The sequence below is a fragment of the Coenobita brevimanus genome, chromosome 65, assembly GCF_032717465.1.
Source record: "Coenobita brevimanus isolate Jiangsu-jjx chromosome 65, ASM3271746v2, whole genome shotgun sequence".
In the NCBI taxonomy this organism is placed as follows: Eukaryota; Metazoa; Arthropoda; class Malacostraca; order Decapoda; family Coenobitidae; genus Coenobita; species Coenobita brevimanus.
This window is the reverse complement of record NC_137018.1, coordinates 45,390,163-45,414,418: the sequence shown is the minus strand read 5'-3', so window position 1 is coordinate 45,414,418 and position 24,256 is coordinate 45,390,163. Positions and strand designations below refer to the sequence as shown.

Here is a 24,256-nt window from a genome sequence, read left to right as displayed (position 1 = left end):
CTAAATGAATTTAGTTTCTATGAAACGTTCAGCACTAAGACTTTTCTCACATGTACGTTGCCACAAGACATTTTCATATCGTATAAGCTAAGGATGATCTCTCTCAGTAAGGCAATTAACACTACTTATTTATTAGGTGTTCGCGGCGCCTCCAGCCTGCCAGAGCTTCACAACACACCTGCCATCGCTTCCACACCTGCCAAGCCTACACACAACCCTACGCCGCCACGACCCCAGCGCGCTCAGTCAGCCCGCGACTTGAGGTTTGTTGACACGCCCAAGGCCTTGGACTTGCCCAAGACGAAAAGGGTTGTTCTCGTTGGTTAAGGAGGTTCCCAGCTCCTTCTCCTTACTAGTTTATTCCTGCGTTGGCACTTCAGTATTCACTTTGCATTATATATTTATTCAGTCTGTCTAAATTAGAACTTCAAAAGTAACATACAAAATATTAATTGGACGTAATATACAAAATATGTCTTTAAGGAAGAGGTGTTTAGAAGATTATTAAGCTGACGAGAATACGAGCCAAAGATCAACACCGACGAGCCTTTAGAGATATAAGCGACAGATTGACGATCTAATGGCGAATGCAGTAATTACACTGCTTTCAGTATGGTAACTCTTATTTCCCTGCTACCAAACTGTTTTGTCTTGCTTAGGAGACGTTTTGTTGCAGATAATTTCCATTAACTCATTTTGTACGATGCCATTTTTCTTTTTTATTTCTTGCTATATTAAGTCTATTTGGTTCTACAGCATATGAGGAAACTCTCCAAGGGAATGACTCATATATAGGTAGGAGTACTTCTGTTTAAAAAAAAAATAATAATCGTTACGTTGGCTGTCTTTAGTGTAGCACGTGCACTTGGTTGTTGTGAATTGTTGTTGTATAATGCTGGTAGAACGTGTGTGGTACTGAATGTGTTGAACTGAGTAAAATTATATGTAATGCCGTATGCAAGAAAACTTTGTAATTAATTAGACATCACAACAATATCGATTTCACGTCGCCACACACACACACATACACACACACACACACACACACACACACACACACACACACACACACACACACACACACACACACACACACACACACACACACACACGGCCGTACCACATGCAAGAAAACGTGATAAATCAGTCAAGGGGTCACAGCCATATCGACTTTATTTCCGCAGCAATACCGTATATATTAACTCGAAGCCAAGGGTGAATATGTGAGGGGAAACAGAGGATTGTGGTAGTAATGAGGGGGAGGGTGGAGGGGTGCGGGTGTAATGGCGGGGTGTAGTGTAGTGTAGCACACCCAGAGGACAGTGGGGGGCGCCGGTGTAGCGACAGAACTGGGCTACGTGGTTAAACTTTTAATTACCAAATTTCAAAATGATTTTGTAATGACCTTAAAATACCGCTTGTGATGCTATTAAGAAAGAATTCGCTCGAAAGGTCACGGGACATGTCCGTACAGTATACTAGGAAGCTGGAAGAACTTGCCTCAGTAAGGTAAATTGGAGCAGAAACTAATATGAAACCTCTGAAAGGTAGTTCTTATTAACCACAGGTAACCATGTCCTTCAGTTATTTGTATTTATTCTTGCTGGCACCACGCGGTGTTCTTCAGCTTAGGAGAACACTCTTAGTGAATGGGTTATTGAGGGCTGTGCCCTTCTCTCATCCGAAACTTTTACCAAGCTGTATAAAGTTGTCAGGAGATAACAGGAGTAAAGAATGGGGGAAACAATAGAAAGACGTTTTAATATGGACAGCCTCTGGGTTGGTTACTGTCTTCATTCTTAAGCATAACCATTTATATTGAGAGAGAGAGAGAGTTGTCATGAATTGATATTGTCATATGTAGAACTTTGCTCTGTTCAATAATTAGGTATAAAAATGCCGTCTCTCCATACTGAATGGCGAGTTAAAACTATATTAACATTAGAATATTGTACTTACCACAAAGAATTGTCGTGCAGAGGACCGAGCCATAGTATTGCTTCATTCTGCCATTGACCTACTGGAAATAAACTGCAAAAGAACGAAAATCACCTCCTATAAACCATGAGCTGTCTCTTGTAATATGGCGTGTTGCTCCCCAAGACTTCATCACTTCAATCCAGTGACGTTTTCTATTGCAGATGTGTTACCACCTGACGCTTTTTTTCAGCTTTGGAGAGACTTCGAGCAGGAATGATTAAATACAGCCTTCATTATCCCTTCCTCCACCAGGGTGCTTTCCTTATGTGAATATAATCATCTGGTTGTAACAAAATAAAGTATAAATGACGTAATCAGGCTTAAGGGAGAAAGTTAAAAGATGTTTTGTTATAATATTGATATAAATTTGGAGTATAATAGTTTTTCATGAAAATAGAGGGAGAAAGGTAAGAGTAGGGATAGGAAGAAAATTAAGTAGAATTTAATATAAATGAGATGTGTTTTTGGTGACAATGAAAGTTTAAAAAAGATAGATGAAGTTAAAAGAAAATCAAGAGAATATGGCATGTTGAATGCACTTGTAGATATGTCACGACAAGAAGTTTGTGAAATCGAAGTAACAGATATCCTGTCTCCTGATTTATTGCACCTGTGGCAGCACGGGGAGGGGGAAGGTTTGATGTAGACATGAAGTTATAAGGAAACAAAAATTAAATAAAGTGTTAAGAAATCTTGTAAAAAAAAATTACCCAGATATTTGTCTATCTATCTATTACCAGACGCCTTAATCCCGTAAAGGATGGCCGCAAACAAATCGCTTCCATGTCGCCCTGTCCCCCTGCCATTTCACTGCCCTGCTCCCAGCTCACACACCCCCTCACTCATATTCCTCTCCATTCCATCCCTCCATCACATCCTTGGCCTTCCCCTCCCTCTCGCCTTCTCCACCTCACTCACGTACACTCTCCTCGTTAGTCTCTCACTCTCCATCCTCCCCACATGGCCAAACTACCTCAGTATGTTTCTCCTAACGCTTTCTATCACACCCACATCCATGCCACAATGATCCTTCGTTTCCTCATTTGTCAATCTGTTTCTCAATGTGACTCCACATGCTCCTCTCAAATAACTCATTTCCATTGCTCTCACTCTTGACTTCTGTCCCTCCAACAAGGTCCAAGCTTCACTTCCATGCGTTAGAGTTGGTATCACAATACTGTCATGTAGTAACTTGTTCACTTCCCTGCTCACTTCCCTGTTTCTTATCACTGCTTTCAAGAAACCAGCAACCTTTCTTCCTTGTTGTACACCTTCAAGCACTTCACCATCTAAACTTCCATCCTTACTCATCACACTACCCACGTACTTAAACGTACTCACATTTTCCATTTCCTCCTCATCCAGCCTCACTGTACATTCACTGACTTCACCTCTCTCAAAGACCATAACTTTACTCCTCCCTACATTTACCTTTAGATTGCGTTTCTTACATACTCTCTCAGATTCATCCACCAAGCCTTGCAACTCCCCTTCGTCTTCACTTAACAACACAGTACCATCTGCAAACAACAGTACAGGGAGTTTCCAAACACTGCCCTCTCTCAGTAGGGCCGCTCCAACATCCAGTGCCCTACCTTGTATCTCTTTTATAACCCCATCCATGTACAGATTGAACAACCATGGAGACATAACACATCCCTGTTTCAATCCAACCTTCAAATAGAAAAATTCACTCTGTTCAGTGTCCACACGCACTGTAGCCTTAGCACCCTCATACATACTCTTCACGGCATTGAACAACTTCCCATCTACTCCATATATTCATAATACTTTCCACAATCCTTGTCCATCCACCCTGTCATATGCTTTCTCCAAATGCATGAACGCCGCATACAACTTCTTTCCCTTTTCTAGAAACTTTTCCACTAAAGATCTCAGAATGAATATGTGATCTACACAACCTCTTCCCTTCCTAAAACCTCCCACTTCATCTCCAACTAATTCCTCTGTTATTTCCCTAACACTATCAATAAGTATCCTACCATATACTTTTCCTGTTACACTAAGAAGACAAATGCCCCTATGTTTACCACACTTCTTTTTCCCTTTTTCCTTTGTGCAAGGGAATAATTATACCTGACTTCCAAATATCCGGGACTCTGCCTTCCTCCCAGGCCAATCTGCACATCTTCCACATCCATTGTACTGCTATCTCTCCCCCATGCTTCAGCATTTCACCACACACTCCATCAATTCCTGGGACTTTCCCCATTTTAACTGTCTTCATCGCTTCCACAACTTCCATCCTACTGATTTCTTCCTGTCTTCTCACATCCCTCCTCCTCCCTGCCATTCCCCAGCCACTTATACTCGCATTACTTTCATTCTCAATGTTCAACAATCCGTTAAAGTGTTCTTTCCATCTGCTCACTTTTTCTCCCTTCTCCACTAGTAATCTGCAATTTTTATATTTCACTCCCCAACTAACTTCTTTGGCACCCTGTCTTACTCTCTTTACCTCTTTCCAGAACATTTACTTACATTCCCTCCACTTTACACTCAAATTCCTTCCAAATTCCTCATCCACTTTCTTCTTTCTCTTACCAATCTTTTCACCTCTCTCGTCCTCTCTGCATACAACTCTCTCTTCCGTCTCTCAACTTCTTCCACGCCCCTATTTCTCATCCACTCATTATATGCCTTCTTCTTTTGTGCCACAGCCTCTCTCACTTCTTCATTCCACCATGCTGTTCCCTGCATCCCCTTTCGTCTTCTCTTCACCCCACACACCACCTAGATATACTTTGCTAATATATTATGACAAGAGCTACAGCATGTAAAATCGTACAAATATTTTTCTTGGATCAGTATTTGACATTGGTATAAATTACTCACACACTCATACGTTGAAATGAACCACATGAATCCGGTGAGTGTGTGTGTGTGTGTGTGTGTGTGTGTGTGTGTGTGTGTGTGTTTTAGCTTATTCTTGCTACCACCAAACTGTTTTTTCTTAATTAAGTAAAGAAGGCTATTTCTAATGCCCCAGCTCTAAAAGTCCCTCCTAAGTTGAATATAACTTGAAGAAATCAAGTATTAACTTGAAAAAAAATAATAAGAGTGAAGGGCTGATGGTAACTGCACAATAGACAATTTCTCTGCTAAATTTTTCTTGTACCTGTGGCAGCACGATGAGAGGGAGGAGTTGGCGCGGGAGGGGGTTAGGGGAGGGGAGCGACAGTGGAGGGTCAACTGATTCCCTGATTGAGGAGGCGGAGGATGCGACCAGCACCCCTCTCCACCCCTCCCTCTTCCATCCACACCACCCACTCTCCACCACAGCCCCCCTCACCAAACACCACGCCTCTGTCTCCAACATTCTGCATCACTCTTATGGTAGGTTCTCTCTTCATCTTACACAACTATATTGTACTCTTTTACTCTAACTTGACCAAACACTGCCGTCGCTCCATCTTAATTAAAATGTTATACAAAAATGCAATGGAAGGGATATAAAGCTGTAGTATTGTCTTTCTGTGCTGCAGAGCTATGTAAAATGAGCTGCAAAACGACAAAAATCTAAGTCGTTGAGGAACCATGATGAATATAACACCATCTCTCATATACCATCCCACCATACAGTATTGTTATTTAGATTCGTATTCAGGGGCTTTGGAGGTGGTATAACTCGTCATCCTTATTGATTTGTTTTGTACGTTACACTTCAGTATTGTAGCAAACTATATCAGTATTAAAACTAGAGTGTATTTTTTTTTTTTAATAACTTTTCCTCCCATTTTTTACCCACAGCCTCCCCTCTTACTACCACCACCCCATTTCTACTTTAATCAGCTCATTACCACCTCATCACTCTAACATCAGCCCATCACATTACACCAGCCCATCACTCTAACACCAGCCCATCACTCTAACACCAGCCCATCAATAACACCAGTCTGGTCTAATCACTTAAACACCCTCCCCCATCTTCACCCTGATCAGTCCATCACCACCCCACCCTAATCAGTCCGTCACCACCCCACCCTAATCAGTCCATCACCACCCCACCCTAATCAGTCCATCACCAACACACCCTACTCATTCCATCACCATCCCACCCTAATCAGTCCATCACCAACCCACTCTAATCAGTCCAGCACCACCCCACCCTAATCAGTCCATCACCACCCCACCCTAATCAGTCCATCACCATCCCACCCTAATCATACCATCACTACCCCACCCTAATCATTCCATCACTACCCCACCCTAATCATTCCATCACCACCCTACCCTAATCATTCCATCACCACCCTACCCTAATCATTCCATCACCACCCCACCCTAATCATTCCATCACCACCCCACCCTAATCATTCCATCACCACCCCACCCTAATCATTCAATCACCACCCCACCCTTAGCATTCCATCACCACCACACCCTAGTCAGTCCATCACCACCCCACCCGAATCAGTCCATCACCACCCCACCCGAATCAGTCCATCACCACCCCACCCGAATCAGTCCATCACCACCCCACCCTAATCAGTCTATCACCACCCCACCCTAATCAGTCCATCACCACCCCGCCCTAATCAGTCCATCACCATCCCATCTTCACCCTAATCATTTCATCACCACCCCATTTCCACCCTCACCACCATCATCTGTAAATTGCCATTGTCCTTTTCGATCATACTATCTCCACCTCCACCACTCAGCCTCCATCACCTACTTCTCATCACCACCAAAGACTTCACCCCTCCATCTCCACCCCACCACTCTGACTCCTGCTGCTCCATAACCACCAGATTCCTGTCTCCACCATCACCACCTCATCATCATCCACAGTACCTCACCTTCGTCATCTATTTCTGATCCCTGCCACTGCATCTTCATTACCACCAACTTCATCACCATCACCACTACCTCATCACCTGCCTTACCATCACTACTTCATCACCAGCATTACCACCACTACCTCATCACCAGCATTACCACCACTACTTCATCACCAGCATTACCACCACTACCTCATCACCAGCATTACCACCACGACCTCATCACCAGCATTACCACCACTGCCTCATCACTGACAGTACCACCACTACCCTCATTACCAGTATTGCCTCATCATCAGCATCACCACCAGACTGCACCTTTACCCATGACCACCAGATTTCACCACCTTCACCACCACCACTATATCACCATCATTATCACCATCACCTTTGGACATTCACCACCATCACCACCACCAGATTTCACCAAAACCATTACCACTACCTGACTTCATTCCCACCACCATTGTAACCATTATCACCACAAGACATTGACCAGCACCTCCACCACCAGACATTGACCAGCACCTCCACCACCAGACATTGACCAGCACCTCCACCACCAGACATTGACCAGCACCTCCACCACCAGACATTGACCAGCACCTCCACCACCAGACATTGACCAGCACCTCCACCACCAGACATTGACCAGCACCTCCACCACCAGACATTGACCAGTACCTCCACCACCAGACATTTACTAACACTTCCACCATCAGACATTTACCAGCATCTCCACCATCAGACATTTACCGGCACCTCCACCATCAGACATTTACCAGCACCTCCACCACCAGACATTGACCGGCACCTCCACCACCAATACCATCTCACACTCACATTGTACTGTGTGATAACTGCAGATAGTGTGCTTCTAATTAAAATATTGTAATTTTATCATCCCAGTTATAAATGTAGTATAATGCTAAACATGTATATTGCTATGTCAAGTGATATGTGCAAGGGAAGCTAAATCTTTTGTGCAAAGTTCATTATTTCCACTAGCTCTTTTGATAATTGCACAGTATTGGCAGATTGGATGCTGACAAGTACGCATTTCCTTCATCCTAACATATTCTTACGTTACCTTAGTATCACTGCATTCTTAAGTATTTCTCATGTTGTTTGACACCCAGAATAATATGTCTTTCAGATCATGAAATTCCTTGTGCTAACTTCCCCTCCTGCAGAGAGTGATGTGCGAGAAATGCGCACCAGTCGACGCCACCGGCGGCGCACACGCTCCCACCATGGGGAGTTCCCTGACATCCCACACCGCCCCCCTGATACCACCTTGACCTTACCATCACATTGGGCAGGTAACTTATTGTTGTTGTTTTTGATGTTGGTGTTGTGGCCACACGCTCTTCTGGATGTAAATCTGGCGGACTGAAGGAAATTGGCCATTTCAGTGAGGCACTCCAAGAGATCTGTGAGGTTATATTGAAGGACTACCTGTTTTGTGAGGGTGAGGTGAATGAGGTAAGCATATTACAGTGTAAGGGACAGGTAACTGGCCTGTATATATGTTGCCAGTAGCTGGAAAAGTGATCTCTTGGTACTTTTTGCTGGAAGTTTCATACACCTGTACTTCAGAATCTATCTGTCTATCCATTGCCAGATGACTTAATCCCTTAAGGGGTGACCACAAACAAATTGCCTCCATGTCGCCCTGTCCCCCGCCATTTCGCTGCCCTGCTCCCAGCTCACCCCCCCCCCCTCTCATATACCTCTCCACTCCATCCTTCCATCTCATCCTTGGCCTCCCCCTCCCTCTCCCACCCTCCATCTCACTCACATACATTCTCCTCGTCATTCTCTCGCTCTCCATCCTCTCCACATGGCCAAACCACCCCAGTGTATTTCTCTTAACTCTTCCTATCACATCCATGTCTACACCACAATGCTCCTTTACTTTGTCATTTGTCAGTCTGTCTCATCATGTGACTCCACAGCCTCCTATCAGATAACTCATTTCCATTGCTCTCACTCTTGACTTGTGTCCCTCCAACAAGGTCCAAGCTTCACATCAATACGTTAAGAGTTGGTATCACAATACTGTCGTGCAGTAACTTTTCCACTTCCATGGTCACTTCCCTGTTTCTTATCACTGCTTTCAAGGAACGAGTAATCTTTCTTCCTTGTTGTACACCTTCAAGCACTTCATCCTCTAAACTTCCATCCGTACTCATCACACTACCCAAGTACTTAAACGCACTCACATTTTCCATTTCCTCTTCATCCAGCCTCACTGTACATTCTCTGACTTCATTTCACTCGAAGATCTTAACTTTACTCTTCCCTACATTCACATTTAGATTCCGTTTCTTGCACACTCTTCCAAACTCATCCACCAAGCCTTGCAGCTCCCCTTTGTCTTCACTTAAACAACATGGTATCATCTGCAAACAACAGTACAGGGAGTTTCCAAACACTGCGCTTTCTCATTAGGGCTGCTCCAACTTCCACTGCCCTACCTTGTATCTCTTTTATAACCCCATCCATATACAGATTGAACAACCATGGAGACATGACACATCCCTGTTTCAATCCAATCTTCAAATAGAAAAATTCACTCAATTCACTGTCCACATGCACTGCAGCCATAGCTCCCTCATACATACAGTACTTTTCATGGTATTGAACAACTTCCCATTTACTCCATATATTTTCTTAATACTTTCCACAGTCCTTGTCCATCCACCTTGTCATATGCTTTCTCCAAATCCATGAATGCCGCATACAATTTCTTTCTCTTCTCAAGAAACTTTTCCACTAAAGACCTAAGAATGAATATATGAGCTACACAATCTCTTCCCTTCCCAAAAACCTCCTTGTTCTTTTCCAACTAATTCCTCTATTATTTCTCTAACTTTGTCAATAAGTATCTTACCATATACTTTTCCTATTACTGTGCATGAAGAAGACAAATGCCCCTATGATTATGATACACTTCTTTTTCTCCATTTCCTTTGTACAGGGGAATAATTATACCTGACTTCCAATCCTATGGGACTCTAACTTCCTTCCGGGCCAGTCTGCACATCGTCCACATCCATTCTACTATTAACTCTCCCCCATGCGTCAGCATTTCACCACACACTCCATCAATTCCTGGGACTTTCCCCATTTTGACCTTCTTCATTGCTCCCACAACTTCCGTTCTAATGATTTCTTCCTCTCTTCTCACATCCCTCCTCTTCACAGCCATTCCCCAGCCACTTATACTTGCATTACTTTCATTCTCTATGTTCAGCAATTCTGTAAAGTGATCTCTTCATCTGCTCACTTTTTCTCCCTTCTCCATCAGTACTCTACCATTTTTATCTTTGACTCCCCGACCAACTTCTTTGACACCCTGTCTAACTCTTTACCTCTTTCCAGAACATTTTCTTGCATTCCCTCCACTTCACACTCAAATTCTTTCCAAATTCCGCATCCACTCTTACTCTCTCGTACTAATCTTTTCATTTCTCTCTTCCTCTCTACATATAACTCTCTCTTCCGTCTCTTAGCTTCTTCTACACCCTAGTTTCTGATCCACTCACTATATGCTTTCTTCTTTTGTGCCACAACCTGTCTCACCACTTCATTCCACCATGCTTTACCTTGCACCCCCTGTCATCTTCTCTTCACTCCACACACCACCTCACATGCTGCATAGATTTCTTCTGTGAATATCTTGCAAACACCTTCCTCGTCCTTCATCTGTTCCAGTCTATATTTACCCAATCGCTCCTCCACTTGTCTCATATTCTGCCTTTTTTCCATCCTCTTGTAACCTTTCCACCCTCCTTGTATAAAGTACTTCCTCCTGTCCTTCCCTTCTTCTATTTCTCCATTTCATTTAAGCCTTGATTCTCACCACCACCAAGTGGTTGTCAGAAGGTCCACTCCCTCAACCTTTACAGTATATGCTCTTGCATCCATTACGCACCTGTTCATCCACATACTTATAATCAGTCATTGCCTTCCTTTTATTTAGTTCACCACCCACCCTTCTCATCACTTGCCATGTATACCTGTGGATCATTTTGTATCTGAAGAGGGTATTGGACATCACCAACCCCCTCCTGGCACAAGTGTCCACTAGAGCACTGCCATTCTCATCCACTTCTGCAGGCACACCCCACTCACCAACTACTCCATCCACCTTCACATTCCCTACTTTTCCATTCATATCTCAAATCAAAAACACTTTCTCATTCCTTTTAATCTTTTCCATGCATGTCTCCACATTTGTCCAGAACTCTTCTTGCACTCTGCTTGCACGATCTTCCGTTGGCGCATACACGCACAGTCGCCCACATTTGTAGTCCAACTTTTGATTTCCACACAATTCTTGAGCCAATTGAGTCATACTCTCTTATATTCTCCCTCCATCTCTTGAACACAACAATACAAACTCCTTCATTTGTCCTCTCATTATCACCCACTCTCATGCATATACTGTACTCCATCCATACTCCCAGGCTCTCACACTTGCACCTTGCCATTTAGTTTCAGTTAATCCACACACATCCACTTTTGCGCTCTCAAGCACCTGGACAATCTCTCTCTCTTTCAACTCATCATTTGCACCCCTTACATTCCATGTCGCAATCTGTACTATGTCCTTTGTTCGGTCCTTAGTCTTCACCTGTTGGTCGTTCCTTGTCCGAGGCTTCTTGTTCATATTTTTAATCAGTTGTTTTCTGTGTAGGGGCACTAACCCTCTGCTAACTCACTTGTTGACACGTAGGGAACACGCGTTCATTGGTTATTAGGTTACCACCCAACGTTGTAAATGATTTCCTGGTTTAGCCTTCAGGAAATCATTTGGTTTGCCACTCAGTGTAAAGCTACCCTAAAATCACAGTACCTCTACACTAAGTGGGTGAATGATGGGCACTCCCACCTACCACTATGACACAAGTTATTGCATGCATTTATGAGCTCAATAAAATCCCTTTTGTCAGTTAATTTAGATTCAAGTTTGTCAGGCTGCCTGTATATTCAGAATGTTCTCCCTTTTTTGATAGATTGCTATCAGGCATTACATGTAACATCATGGTGGTAGGTGAAGGTTCCCATCTTCCATTCACTTGATGTAGTGCAGCCTACTTCTTCCTTCGTGTCTATCATGCTTTTTCCGTGTTTGTTCTCCTCTCCTGCTATTTCTCCCATTCTTCCTGTCACTATTTATCTCTCATCTTTCCACTTCAGGTGACTCTACATCGAGCGACAAACCACATAGTTCCCTGTAACTCAGGAAACCATTTACAATGCTGGGTAGTAACCAAATAGCCATATAACAGGGTGATGTAAAGTTTACTATTTTGCCCTTGTTAACTGGTTGGAGATACAAATGTGGCATCCACCCAAGAACCAAATCTCTCCATTAATACCTGCACCTTTGCTGCATCAAGGCACTGTCAGCTGCATGTGAGCATTGGTTCACTGCATGGGACAGCCCTGCAGGGGCAGTTGCTTCCCTACATTTGATAGATCTGCTCAGTTAGACAGACTGGGGTAGCACTGCAACATGTTAACATCAGAAGACCCTGCTTAAAACTTCTCGCACTTGCCAGGTTATTTCACTTTCATGGTCTCTTTCTTAGCCATCATTTAATTAACTTTCATCCTGCCATTCTATGCCTTCCTTTCCCTCATAGTGTCTATATATATATATATATATAGATAGATATAGATATATATATATATATATATATATATATATATATGTGTATCCATCCATCCATCATCCAATCCTACGTTGCTCCATGAGGAGCGTAGGAGCCCGGGGCTAGGCAGTTGGTCGTGACATTTAAGATGAGAGTGACCAACCTCACTTATCCCTGAGTGGCATCACGTGAGCAATAAACCCCAACCATCCCTTGGATATAAACCTTCACCGGCTCAATCTGACTGGAGCACAATAATTACCCACTAAACCACCAGGCGCCAAAATATGGTTATATGGTTACCACCCAGCGTAGTAAATGGTTTCCTGGTGTACAGGAAACCATTTGGCTTGTCACTTAGTGTAAAGTCACCCACAGGCTGAAGGAAGAGGAAAGTATGAAGGAAAGAAAGACAGAAGAGGGAGTGTAAAGTCACCCGTAGGCAGAAAGACGAAGAAAGAATGAAGGAAAGAAAGACAGAAGAAGATAGAAGGATGGAGGAGAGGAAAGGGCAGACACCTGAGAGCAGCACTACATTGAGTGAGTGGATGGTGAGCGCCCCCACCTACCACCAATATATATATATATATATATATATATATATACACACACACACATATATATATATTATTGGTTATATCTTTATTTTGTTACCTATATCAGCTTAACTAGTCTGTCATCTGACATTACTAAGCAGTTTCTCCCTTACAGTACCTTGTCAGGATTTGGTAAATTTACTTTAGCTACTTATTACTATTCTCTCAGGTCTGACTACCCTGAATGTAGTCACAGTACCATATATTAACTATACCAAACTCATTGTAGTAATGGCAAGGGGTATTCGTCCTACCATGAACTTGGCATTGTACTGTGCTGTGTATAGCTGTCATCCTGCCACCCAAGTAAGCAGCCTAATCCAATTAAACGTGAACTGAATCTCCTCACACTAACCTTTTCTGTCTAAGTACATCATATATACTGTATTTTGTTCTTGCTGTTACCAGATGATTTTATGCACCTTATGAGAGCTTCCTAGTAGTGAATGAAGTTAATGAAGACTGTAGCTAAATTCTCCAGTTTATCTCTGCTGCTATTAGAGGGGCAACATTGTGAGCAAATTTATGACACTTCAGAGTTTGTTTCTGATATCGTATTGTATTGTTTATAAAGGCTCCACTTATGCATTGGCCTTGGTCACTTAATGGCGGCTGTCCACATTGTTTGATCTCTGGTAGCCTCCCTATTCAGTCTCTTATCCTTGAGGCCACACTCTATGACTTCATCCCAGTCTTTTTCAGTCTGCCTCTCACAACCCTGCCCATGATATTCACACCTCTTACTTTTCACACCCAGTTGTCGTCGTCTCATCATGCCCAAACCTTCTCAGTCTACCCCTCCTTGTCACAACACCATTACATTCCAGTCCCATCTATCCTCTCAACTCTTCAGTTGTAATCCTAGCCCCCCAAGCCTCTAATTGAAGGATGCACTACACAGCCATCTAATCATTGTCATTTCTGTACATTTGAGCCTATGAATATCCTCTTTCTTTACTGCCCAGGTCCCATTACCATACAGCATTATGCTCATGATATACAGTAATATTCCTTTGTAGTTGTCTAAACACAGGATTCTTTTTTTCACAGAAGTGTACAGTGAGATAAAGACCATGTTCTTATTGAACTTATCTTATACAGGAACCACGCTCAAAGCTTAATAGAACATTTGCCTTTATTGGGCTTGAGGCTAGTCTACCGTAGGCCAGTACATTTAAGGGTAGATGACCAGCCTACTTTCCTTGGTGGCTTTGTGTGATCAAACAACCTTCAGTTGCCTCTTAGAGATCACACCTTTGCAGGATCATCACACTTAGTGCAGGGTTCCAGCCACTAGACCACCATGGTTATTAACTCCTCGCATTGCCAGACAGTGGAGGTGGGGAGGGCCGTCCATTCCTTCCATATCGCATGGACCAGCTTGGGCCAGGGCAGCAAGTGAAGGTGCTTGCCCCTGGGGGAGGTGTGGCTGTGGCACGGGTCCTGGCCAGCCTTCCCTCACCTGTCAGGCGACGACGGGATGCTTTTGGGTCAGCAGCAATCCAGGATTGTGTCACAGTCATACTCCTCAGTGAGCCAAACAGGTAGGGAACATAGAGCACAGTAAGTGCCATGTTTTAAGTCACCTATTTTGATGCAATTATGTTAAAGACCTTAGTTTTTACTGAAAGTTTGTGCAGTGAGTTCCTTTTTTACACAGAATGCTGATATGTAATTTCTCTTCTCTTTACAAAACCATTTGTAAGGAAAAATTTATTATACTGTAGTTTGAAACACATATCTTACATGTAATGAGGACTGCCAGTACATTACAGTAGTTTATTAGCCATTGATGTAAGTGACCTTGCATCCAGTACTGCAGTTAGATCAGGCAACATGGCTGCACTGGACTAGTTCTGTACAGTACAAATAATAAACCATATGGGGACCAGACAAGGCTCAAATTTGAGGCACAAAACTTTCTAGAAGTGTCTAGAAGGTTGTAAACACTAATAGGCAAACACACAAAATTGCAGTTTTGGATGATGCATGAGGGCAGGTGCGCACACACACACACACACACACACACACACAGTACAATTATTCATGGGTTCACACTGAAATGAGTACAACCCTTCATATACCAATTACAGTTCTGTGTATTTAGTGTAATTAACAAGAGTATTACAGGTTTTACCATACTGTACTTTTTTTTTTTTTTTTTTGTAATAATGTACACTATAACACATTACTGTATCAGAATACTGTAATTAAGAATGCTTTTTTTTTTTTAATTAATAAAGTATGGTAGTAATGTAGAGCTTACTGAATAAAGAATGTGTAGTATTGTTGAATGTGGTAATTATATAAAGGGTCAGTCTGGTTGGTACTCTATACCTTTTCAGATATTTTCTTTGGTTGCTTAGGACTAAATGTAAGCGCTGATAAGTCACAATATGTTGTGTTCAAGCATCGATGTTGAGGCCATCCTAGTCAACATTTGAGTATGAAAAGTAGCCCACAATTAGTATAAAATCATCTGAATGAAATACAAAAGATCCTCCTGTCTTATGCTCATATGTTTAAACTGGCAGTAAATAAACAGTTATTACTAATATGTTTCATTCATTCATTCAATATGCTATGCCCTGCAAGTGTAATCTGTGTAAATGTACATGTGGGTGCCTTAATCAGATTGTCTCTCAAACATTCAGTATATCAGTATTGCTTGGTGTATTAATTATAGGACTTAAAATTCCTGCTGTATGTCTCATACCCTTTGAGTATGCTTCCTTTTTTCTTAGTGCTCATTGCACATCCTCTGTTTTGTGTATTCTTAGAATGTAATATCTGGTCTTCCAGTGTGTCCCTTGCTTCTTCAGTGTGGTTACTTCCTATTGAGTATGTTATGGCACTGCTAATAATCATATAACTGTACCTTTGTGATATTCTTGCTTAGCCTTAGCATCCTATCCTTGCTTCCCACATGGGCATTGGAGCGATCAAGAGCTTTCACAATATCATGTTTGTCCAGTCATTTATGATCTCTGCCCTCTGTTGTACAATATCATCACTGCTGCTTATCTTACAGTATCATCTTTCCCCTGTGTCTTATAATATATTCTTTTGCCCTCTGTCTTACAGTACTATCTCATCCCTCTGTCATGCAGTACTATCTCTGCCCTCTGTCTTGCAGTATCATTTCTGCCTTCTGTCGTATATCATCATCTCTGCCCTCTTTCTTACAATGTCATCTTTAATTTCTATTGTACAATATCATATCTGCCCTTTGTCTTACAGTATCATATCTGCCACTGCGTTATAATACTCTGTCTTACAATATCATCTCTACAGTCTGTCATACAACAACATTTCTTCCATGTTTCTTGCAATACAGTGAAAGAGCTCTCAAAAGTATTCACAGAGGTGGATATATTAATAATAATAATAATAATCGGATCAGGGGTCAGTCTTGAACCCCCTGTTGTTTATCATTGTACTTGAAGCCCTGTCATGTGACTTCAGAAGTGGACTCCGTGGGAGAAGTTGTATGCCAATGATTTGGTGTTGATTGCAGAGAATGAATGGTAGTCAGAGGAAAGATTTAGGAAATTGAGAGACGGTATAGGGCACAAAGGCTTAAGAGTAAATGCATATAAAACAAAGTGATGGGATCTAGGGCTGGTGGCGGTACTGTCAAAGAAGAGGGACAGTAGCCATGTGCAATTTGCCACAAGGATGTGGGAATTAATTCCATCTCTTGCAGTGTTTCTGATAAGTGGGTGCATAAATGCAGTGGTATTAGAGGTAGACTGTGAGATAATGCTCATTTCATGTGTGTAGTGTGTTGGGGAGAGCATGTGGAGACTGTCAGGCATGAAAGGATTGATCTTGCTGGTGAGTTTCTTGAGTAGGTGGAAGAGATTTGTTATTTGGGAGACATGTTATGTGCTGGAGATGGGACTGGAGCTAGCTCTGTGGCTAGAGTGAGGAGTGGCTGGAAGAAGTTCAGGGAGCTGTTGTCTCTCTTGACATTGAGAGGGCTCTCCCTCTGTGCTAAGGGATCTTCCTATGTGGCATGTGTTAGGAGTGTAATGCTGTATGGTAATGAGACCTGGGCAGTAAAGGAAGAGGATATTCACAGGCTCAAATGTACAGATATGACAATGATTAGGTGGATGTGCAGTGCATCCCTGAGTGCGAGGCCTGGGGGGGCAAAGATTATAGAGTTGAGAGGTAGGATGGGACAGGGGTTTATTCATGTGATGAGGAGAGGTAGATTGAGATGGTTTGGGCAATTGGAGAGGATGGGGGATGATAATTGGGTGCAGAAAGTGAGAAGTGTTAAAGTTAGAGGTAGGGTTGCGAGAGGTACACTGAAAAAGACCTTTGACAAGGTCGTTGAGTATGACCTTAGGGATAAGGGACTGAATAGTGAAGCTGCCAGAGATCGAGCAACATGGACAGCTGCCACTAGGTGACCAAGGCCGATGCATGCAAGCACTTTAGAGTCTTTAAAAATGAAATAAACAGTCATTTATAAAGGCACCAACGTGCTTGCATGAGTCAGTCTTGATCACCTAATTGCGGCTGTCCACGCTGCTCGATCTTGGGCAGCCTCCCTATTCAGTCCCTCATCCCTGAGGTCTCTATGACCTTTTCCTTGGTCTATTTCGGTCTGCCTCATGGAACTCTATCCTTACCGTTCATACTTTTCACTTTTCTCACCTAATTGTCATCTTCCATTCTCTCCACATGACCAAACCATCTCAATCTGCCCCTCCTCATCACAGCAGCAATACACTCCAATCTGATCCTTCCTCTCAACTCTACAATCGTAAACCAAGCCCCTCTAGTCCTTGCATTCAAGGACACACTACACATCCATCTACAGTAATCATTATCATCTGCATGTTTGATCCTACAAATATCCACTTTCTTTACTGCCCAGGTCTTGCTGCCATACAGCATTACACTCCTAACACATGCCACATACAAAGATCCCATTGGTTGGAGGGAGAGCCCTCTCAGGGTCAGGAGAGGCAACAGCTCCCTGAAGTTCCTCGAACTGCTCATTACCCAAGCCACAGGGCTAGCTCCAGCCCCACCTCCAGCATATAACATGTCCCCAAATAACAAAATTATTACACTCAGAAGACTTACCAGCAAGATCAGTCTTTTCACACCTGACAGTCTCTATATGCTCTCCCCAACACACCACACACATGAAATCAGCATCATCTTGCAGTCTTCTTTAATACCACTACATCTCTTATGTGTTCACTATCACAAATACTGCACAAGATGGAGTTACTTCCCACACCCTCATGGCAAACTGCATGTAGCCACTCTCCCTTTACTTTGACTACCACCACCAGCCCTAGATATCATCACTTTTGTTTTTTCCACAGTTACTCTCAAAGCCTTGTGCCCTGTTCCATCACTCCACTTCCTATACATTTCCTCTAACCCCCTTTCATTCTTTGCAATCAACATCAAATCATCAGCATACAACATCTTCCATGGGAGTCCATTTCTGAAGTCACATGAGAGGGCTTCAAGCAACATGACAAACAGTAAGGGACTCAAGACTGACCCCTTATGCACACATACATTCACTGAAACTTATCACTTAAATCACCATTCACTCTCACCATACTACTACTACTACTGCTTATAATAATCATCATCATCCTCCTCCTCATCATCATCATCATCATCATCATCATCTGGACCTCCTTTCGCACCCTAGGGCAGAGTGAGGAGTAGCAACGTTCAGACAGCCAAAGTTTGCCTAGTTCTTTGGGCCATGCTTCCATTCATTCATCATTCAAGCCCTTGAAATCCTGGCTTCATCAGATAGGCCAAAAAAATTTCACCACGCTGTCACATTAAAAAGGGGTGCCAAATTCCTTTTTATGTGCTTGTCCGCACAAAATTCATCCATCCAGCTCGGTCTCTTGTCAGTCTCTTACCCTCACCAACTTCCATACCTCTCTTCCTCACACACTTATCCACCATATCCCTCCACCTTCATAACCTACCTTGCCTCCCCTCTCTTTCAGATTTGCTGAGAAATACCTTTTTCACCATTCTATTGTAATCCATTCACTCCACATGATCAAATCATTTCAGTACACTCTTCAATTCTGGTGTCCAAAGACTTCCTCACTCCACATCTTTCATGTATCACATTATTCCATATCTTATCCACTCTCTGTATTCCACATACATTCCTCAGCAGTCCCATACTCCACTGCTCTTACTCTTCTATCTATCTATCTATTGCCAGACGCCTCAATCCCGTTTGGGGTGGCCACAAACAAATCGCCTCCAAGTCGCCCTGTCCCCCGCCATTTCACTCCCCTGCTCCCAACTCACACCCCCCTCTCTCATATATCTCTCCACCCCATCTCATCCTCGGCCTCCCCCTCCCTCTTTCCCCCTCCACCTCACTCACATATACTCTCTTCGTCAGTCTTTCACCCTCCATCCTCTCCACATGGCCAAACCACCTCAGTGTGTTCCTCATAACGCTTCCTATCACATCCACATCAACACCACAACGCTCCTTTATATCCTCATTCGTCAGCCTGTCTCTCCATGTGACTCCACAGGCTCCTCTTAAATAACTCATTTCCACGGCTCTCACTCTTGACTTGTGTCCTTCCAACAACGTCCAAGCTTCACTTCCGTACGTTAGAGTTGGTATCACAATACTGTCATGTAGTAACTTTTTCACTTCCATGCTCACTTCCCTGTTTCTTATCACTGCTTTCAAAGAACCAGCAACCTTTCTTCCCTGCTGTACCCTTTCAAGCACTTCACCCTCCAAACCTCCATCCTTACTCATCACACTACCCAAGTACTTAAATGTACTCACATTTTCCAATTCCTCACCATCCAACCTCACTGTACATTCACTGACTTCACCTCTCTCAAAGACCATCACTTTACTCTTCCCTACATTCACCTTTAGATTCCGTTTCTTACACACTCTCTCAAACTCATCCACCAAGCCTTGCAGCTCTCCTTCGTCTTCACTCAACAACACGGTATCATCTGCAAACAACAGTACAGGGAGTTTCCAAACACTATCCTCTCTCACCAGGGCCACTCCAACATCCACTACCCTACCTTGTACCTCTTTTATTACCCCATCCATGTACAGATTGAACAACCATGGAGACATGACACATCCCTGTTTCAACCCAACTTTCAAAGAGAAAAATTCACTTAGTTCACCATCCACACGCACTGCAGCCTTCGCACCATCGTACTTACTCTTCACAGCATTCAACAACTTCCCATCTATTCCATATATATTTAACACTTTCCACAATCCTAGTCTATCCACCCTGTCATATGCTTTCTCCAAATCCATGAAAGCCGCATACAACTTCTTTCCCTTCTCTAGAAACTTTTCCACTAAAGATCTGAGAATGAATATCTGATCTACACAACCTCTTCCCTTCCTAAAGCCTCCCTGTTCTTCTCCAACTAATTTCTCTGTTCTTTCTCTAACTCTGTCAATAAGTATCCTACCATACACTTTTCCTATTATACTAAGAAGACAAATGCCCCTATGATTACCACACACTTCTTTTTCCCCTTTTCCTTTGTACAAGGGAATAATTATACCTGACTTCCAATCCTCCGGGACTCTACCTTCCTCCCAGGCCAATCTGCACATCTTCCACATCCATTCTACTACTATCTCTCCCCCATGCTTCAGCATTTCACCACACACTCCATCAATTCCTGGGGCTTTCCCTGATTTAACTTTCTTCATTGCTTCCACAACTTCTATCCTACTGATTTCTTCCTGTCTTCTCACCTCCCTCCTTCTCCCAGCCATTCCCTAGCCACTTATACTTGCATTACTTCCATCCTCCACGTTCAACAATTCCTTAAAGTGTTCTCTCCATCTGCTCACTTTTTCTCCCTTCTCCACTAGTAATCTACCATTTTTATCTTTCACTCCCCTGCTAACTTCACTTCCACCCTGTCTTACTCTTTTCACCTCTTTCCAGAACATTTTCTTACAGTCCCTCCACTTTACACTCAAATTCCTTCCAAATTCCTCATCCACTCTCTTCTTACTCTCTCTTACTAATCTTTTCACCTCTCTCTTCCTTTCTACATATAACTCTCTCTTCCGCCTCTCAACTTCTTCCACGTCCCTATTTCTCATCCATTCATTGTATGCTTTCTTCTTTTGTGCCACAGCCCGTTTCACCTCTTCAGTCCACCACGCTGTTCCTTGCACCCCCCTCCGTCTTCTCTTCCTTCCACACACCACATCACATGCTGCACATATTTCTTCTGTAAATATTCTACACACACCTTCCACGTCCCTCATCTGCTCCAACTCATATTTGCCCAATCGTTCCTCCACTTCTCTCTTATACTCTGCCTTTTTCTCATCCTCTTGTAACCTTTCCACTCTCCTTGCAACTACTCCTTCCTCTCGTCTTTCCCTTCTTCTATTCCTCCATCTTACTTGAACTTTAACTCTGGCCACCACCAAGTAGTGGTCAGAAAGTCCACTCCCCCAACCTCTATAAACTCTTGCATCCAATATACATCTTCGCATCCTTTCATCCACACACACATAATCAATCATTGCCTTCCTTTCACTCAATTCACCACCCACCCTTCTCACCACTCGCCATGTATACCTGTGGATCATTTTATGCCTGAAGAGGGTATTGGCTATCACCAACCCCCTCCCAGCACAAATGTCCACTAACGCACTCCCATTCTCATCTATCTCAGCAGGCACACCCCACTCACCAACTATTCCATCCACCTTCACATTCCCAACTTTACCATTCATATCACCAATCAAAAACACTCTATCATTCCTTCCAAACTTTTCCATGCACACTTCTACATTTGTCCAGAACTCTTCTCTCACTCTTCTAGCACGATCTTGCGTTGGCGCATACACACACACAATCGCCCACATTTGTATTCCAACTTTCAACTTTACCCACACAATCCTTGATCCAACTGATCCATACTGTCTTATGCTCCTCTTCCATCTTTTACTCACAACTATACATACTCCTTCCTTTGCCCTCTCATTCTCACCTACTCCTGCACATATACCCCATCCATACTCCCATTCTCTCACACTTTCTCCTCTCCATTTTGTTTCAGTTATTCCACATACATCCACTTTCGCATCCTCAAGCACCTGGACAATCTCTCTCTCTTTCACCTCATCATTTGCTCCCCTTACATTCCACGTTCCAATTGCAATGTCCTTTGTCCGGTCCTTGGTCGTCAACGTTTGGTCAGTCCTTGTCCGAGGCTTATTGTTTGTTTTTTTAGTTAGTTGTTTTCCGGGGAGGGGCACTAACCCTCCGCCAACCCTTTTAGTCGCCTTTTACGACAAGCAGGGATACTGGGGGAGTATTCTTGACAAACCCCCCTACCCCCAGGGGGGGTAGTGTAGTCTCACATCTGTATGTTAAAGCTGGCACTAACACTCCTTCACATAAGCCTCATGCAGCTGCAACACTCAAGCCTCTGTTTCTTGTCAAGGCCTTCATAGCACCAGCTACTTTTCTTTCTTGTGTCACTCTACTTTTCGCTTCCATTGCATGTTTTCCTCTCTTTTTTATCACTGTGCCCAGGTATTTGAACTGTTTCACCATTTCCAGTCAAATCCAAATACTGTAACATCTAATCTATCTATCTATCTATTGCCAGACGCCATAATCCCGTACAGGGTGGCCATTTGACTCTGAGTTATTTGTTTTACAGGGAGTGGCACTAACCCTCCACCAACCCACTTGACACGTAGGGAGCACGTACGGTTTGGTTATATGGTTACCACCCAGTGTTGTAAATGGTTTCTTGGCTTACAGGAAACCATTTGGCTTGTCACTCAATGTAAAGCCACCTGTAACGGAAAGAAAAGCAATAAGTAGTGACAGGAAAGATGGGAGAAATAGGAAGAGAGGAGGGCAGGCACAGAAAAAGAATGATAAAGGCTAAGGAAGAAGTAGGCAGCACTACGTCAAGTGAGTGGATGATGGTCGCCACCACCTACCACTAACATCTAATACATCTAACATCTAATAATAATAATAATAATAATAATTAATAATAATGATGATGATGATGATGATAATAATAATAATATAATGATATTGATAATAAATAATAATAAACTCTGCTATTCTCTCAACAGGCTTCAAGGCAGTGTGGTTACTGTACCCCTGGAGAAGGTGCTGCTGGCTTGGCCCCGAGCTTGACCGTACATCTCCTCTAGTTTCATGGAATCCAGTCACCATCTTGTGTTCATATTAATACAATACTGTACAGTATATTGGGCAAGGAGAAAACATCACTATTCATTCAGCACCTTTATGGTGCACAGTGTCCCAGCATTTCACTCTGTTAAAATTTGCTTTTGTTTTCATTAAATGAGGATTCAGTGTAAAACATGAAACACCTTACTTCTGACACTGACTCATTTGGTGCCCACTTTACACATATCAGCATACTGAAATGGCATTTTTTCTCAACAAAATAAAGAATTTAACAGTGCTGTACTGTAATACAGTAGCAGTATTTACTTGGAAGCCTAGACTTCAGACGTTAGCTAAGTGCTGACTCTGGAAGAAACAGCTAAATATCCTGTGTCTTATGTAAATTCCTGCCAATACATAGATCACTTCGATAAGAAAGGTGATAGTAGCAGAGTGTGCTGCATAATGTGCCTGGATGAAGATTAAGTACCTGTGGATAAACATGCCTCAGAGAAGAGTATAGTAAACAGACTTCAGTGAATTGTTCTCATCTCTCCACTACAATTAAACCAAAGACACAACAGTAGAAAGATTTGTACTGCATAAATGACATCAGAAGTACCAAAGATAGCAACTAATAGCTTCCTGGTAGTGAGTAGATATACCTACTACTGTGGCAGTGTAGGTGTGAATTCTGTTGACTGCAAAAAATGTATTAAATGTTCTGTAAGTGCACTAACTTAGTTAAAAACATGTTTCAGTTGTGTGTCATCAAAGACCAGCATAATGCATTCTACTGTTACTGTACTGTGATTTAGAATTTGCATTTTAATTCAGTTCCCACTGCTTAGAGCATCTATAGCACTATCCCATGCTTGCATGGATCTAATAACTTAGGACAAACAAAGGATTATGAACCAGTGAAAAAATATGTATTATTTGTTATATGTAATAATGTTTTGGAACTCAGATATTTTTAAAATTTTCATTCCCATTATTCGTCC

At 42.7% G+C, this 24,256-nt stretch overlaps 1 protein-coding gene across 1 annotated transcript in view; it reads left to right on the top strand.

Moving 5' to 3' along the window:
- The window catches only part of LOC145404996 (uncharacterized), a 58,799-nt gene extending 35,227 nt beyond the window's left edge, over positions 1-23,572 (top strand). Inside the window, exons 7-11 of the mRNA XM_080276498.1 lie at positions 137-263; positions 5,129-5,337; positions 7,979-8,107; positions 14,378-14,591; positions 23,192-23,572. Of these exons, the coding sequence (XP_080132624.1) occupies positions 137-263; positions 5,129-5,337; positions 7,979-8,107; positions 14,378-14,591; positions 23,192-23,255 (743 nt within the window). The 3' untranslated portion in view covers positions 23,256-23,572. The remainder of the gene's footprint in view (positions 1-136; positions 264-5,128; positions 5,338-7,978; positions 8,108-14,377; positions 14,592-23,191) is intronic.
- Positions 23,573-24,256: the final 684 nt, after the last annotated feature.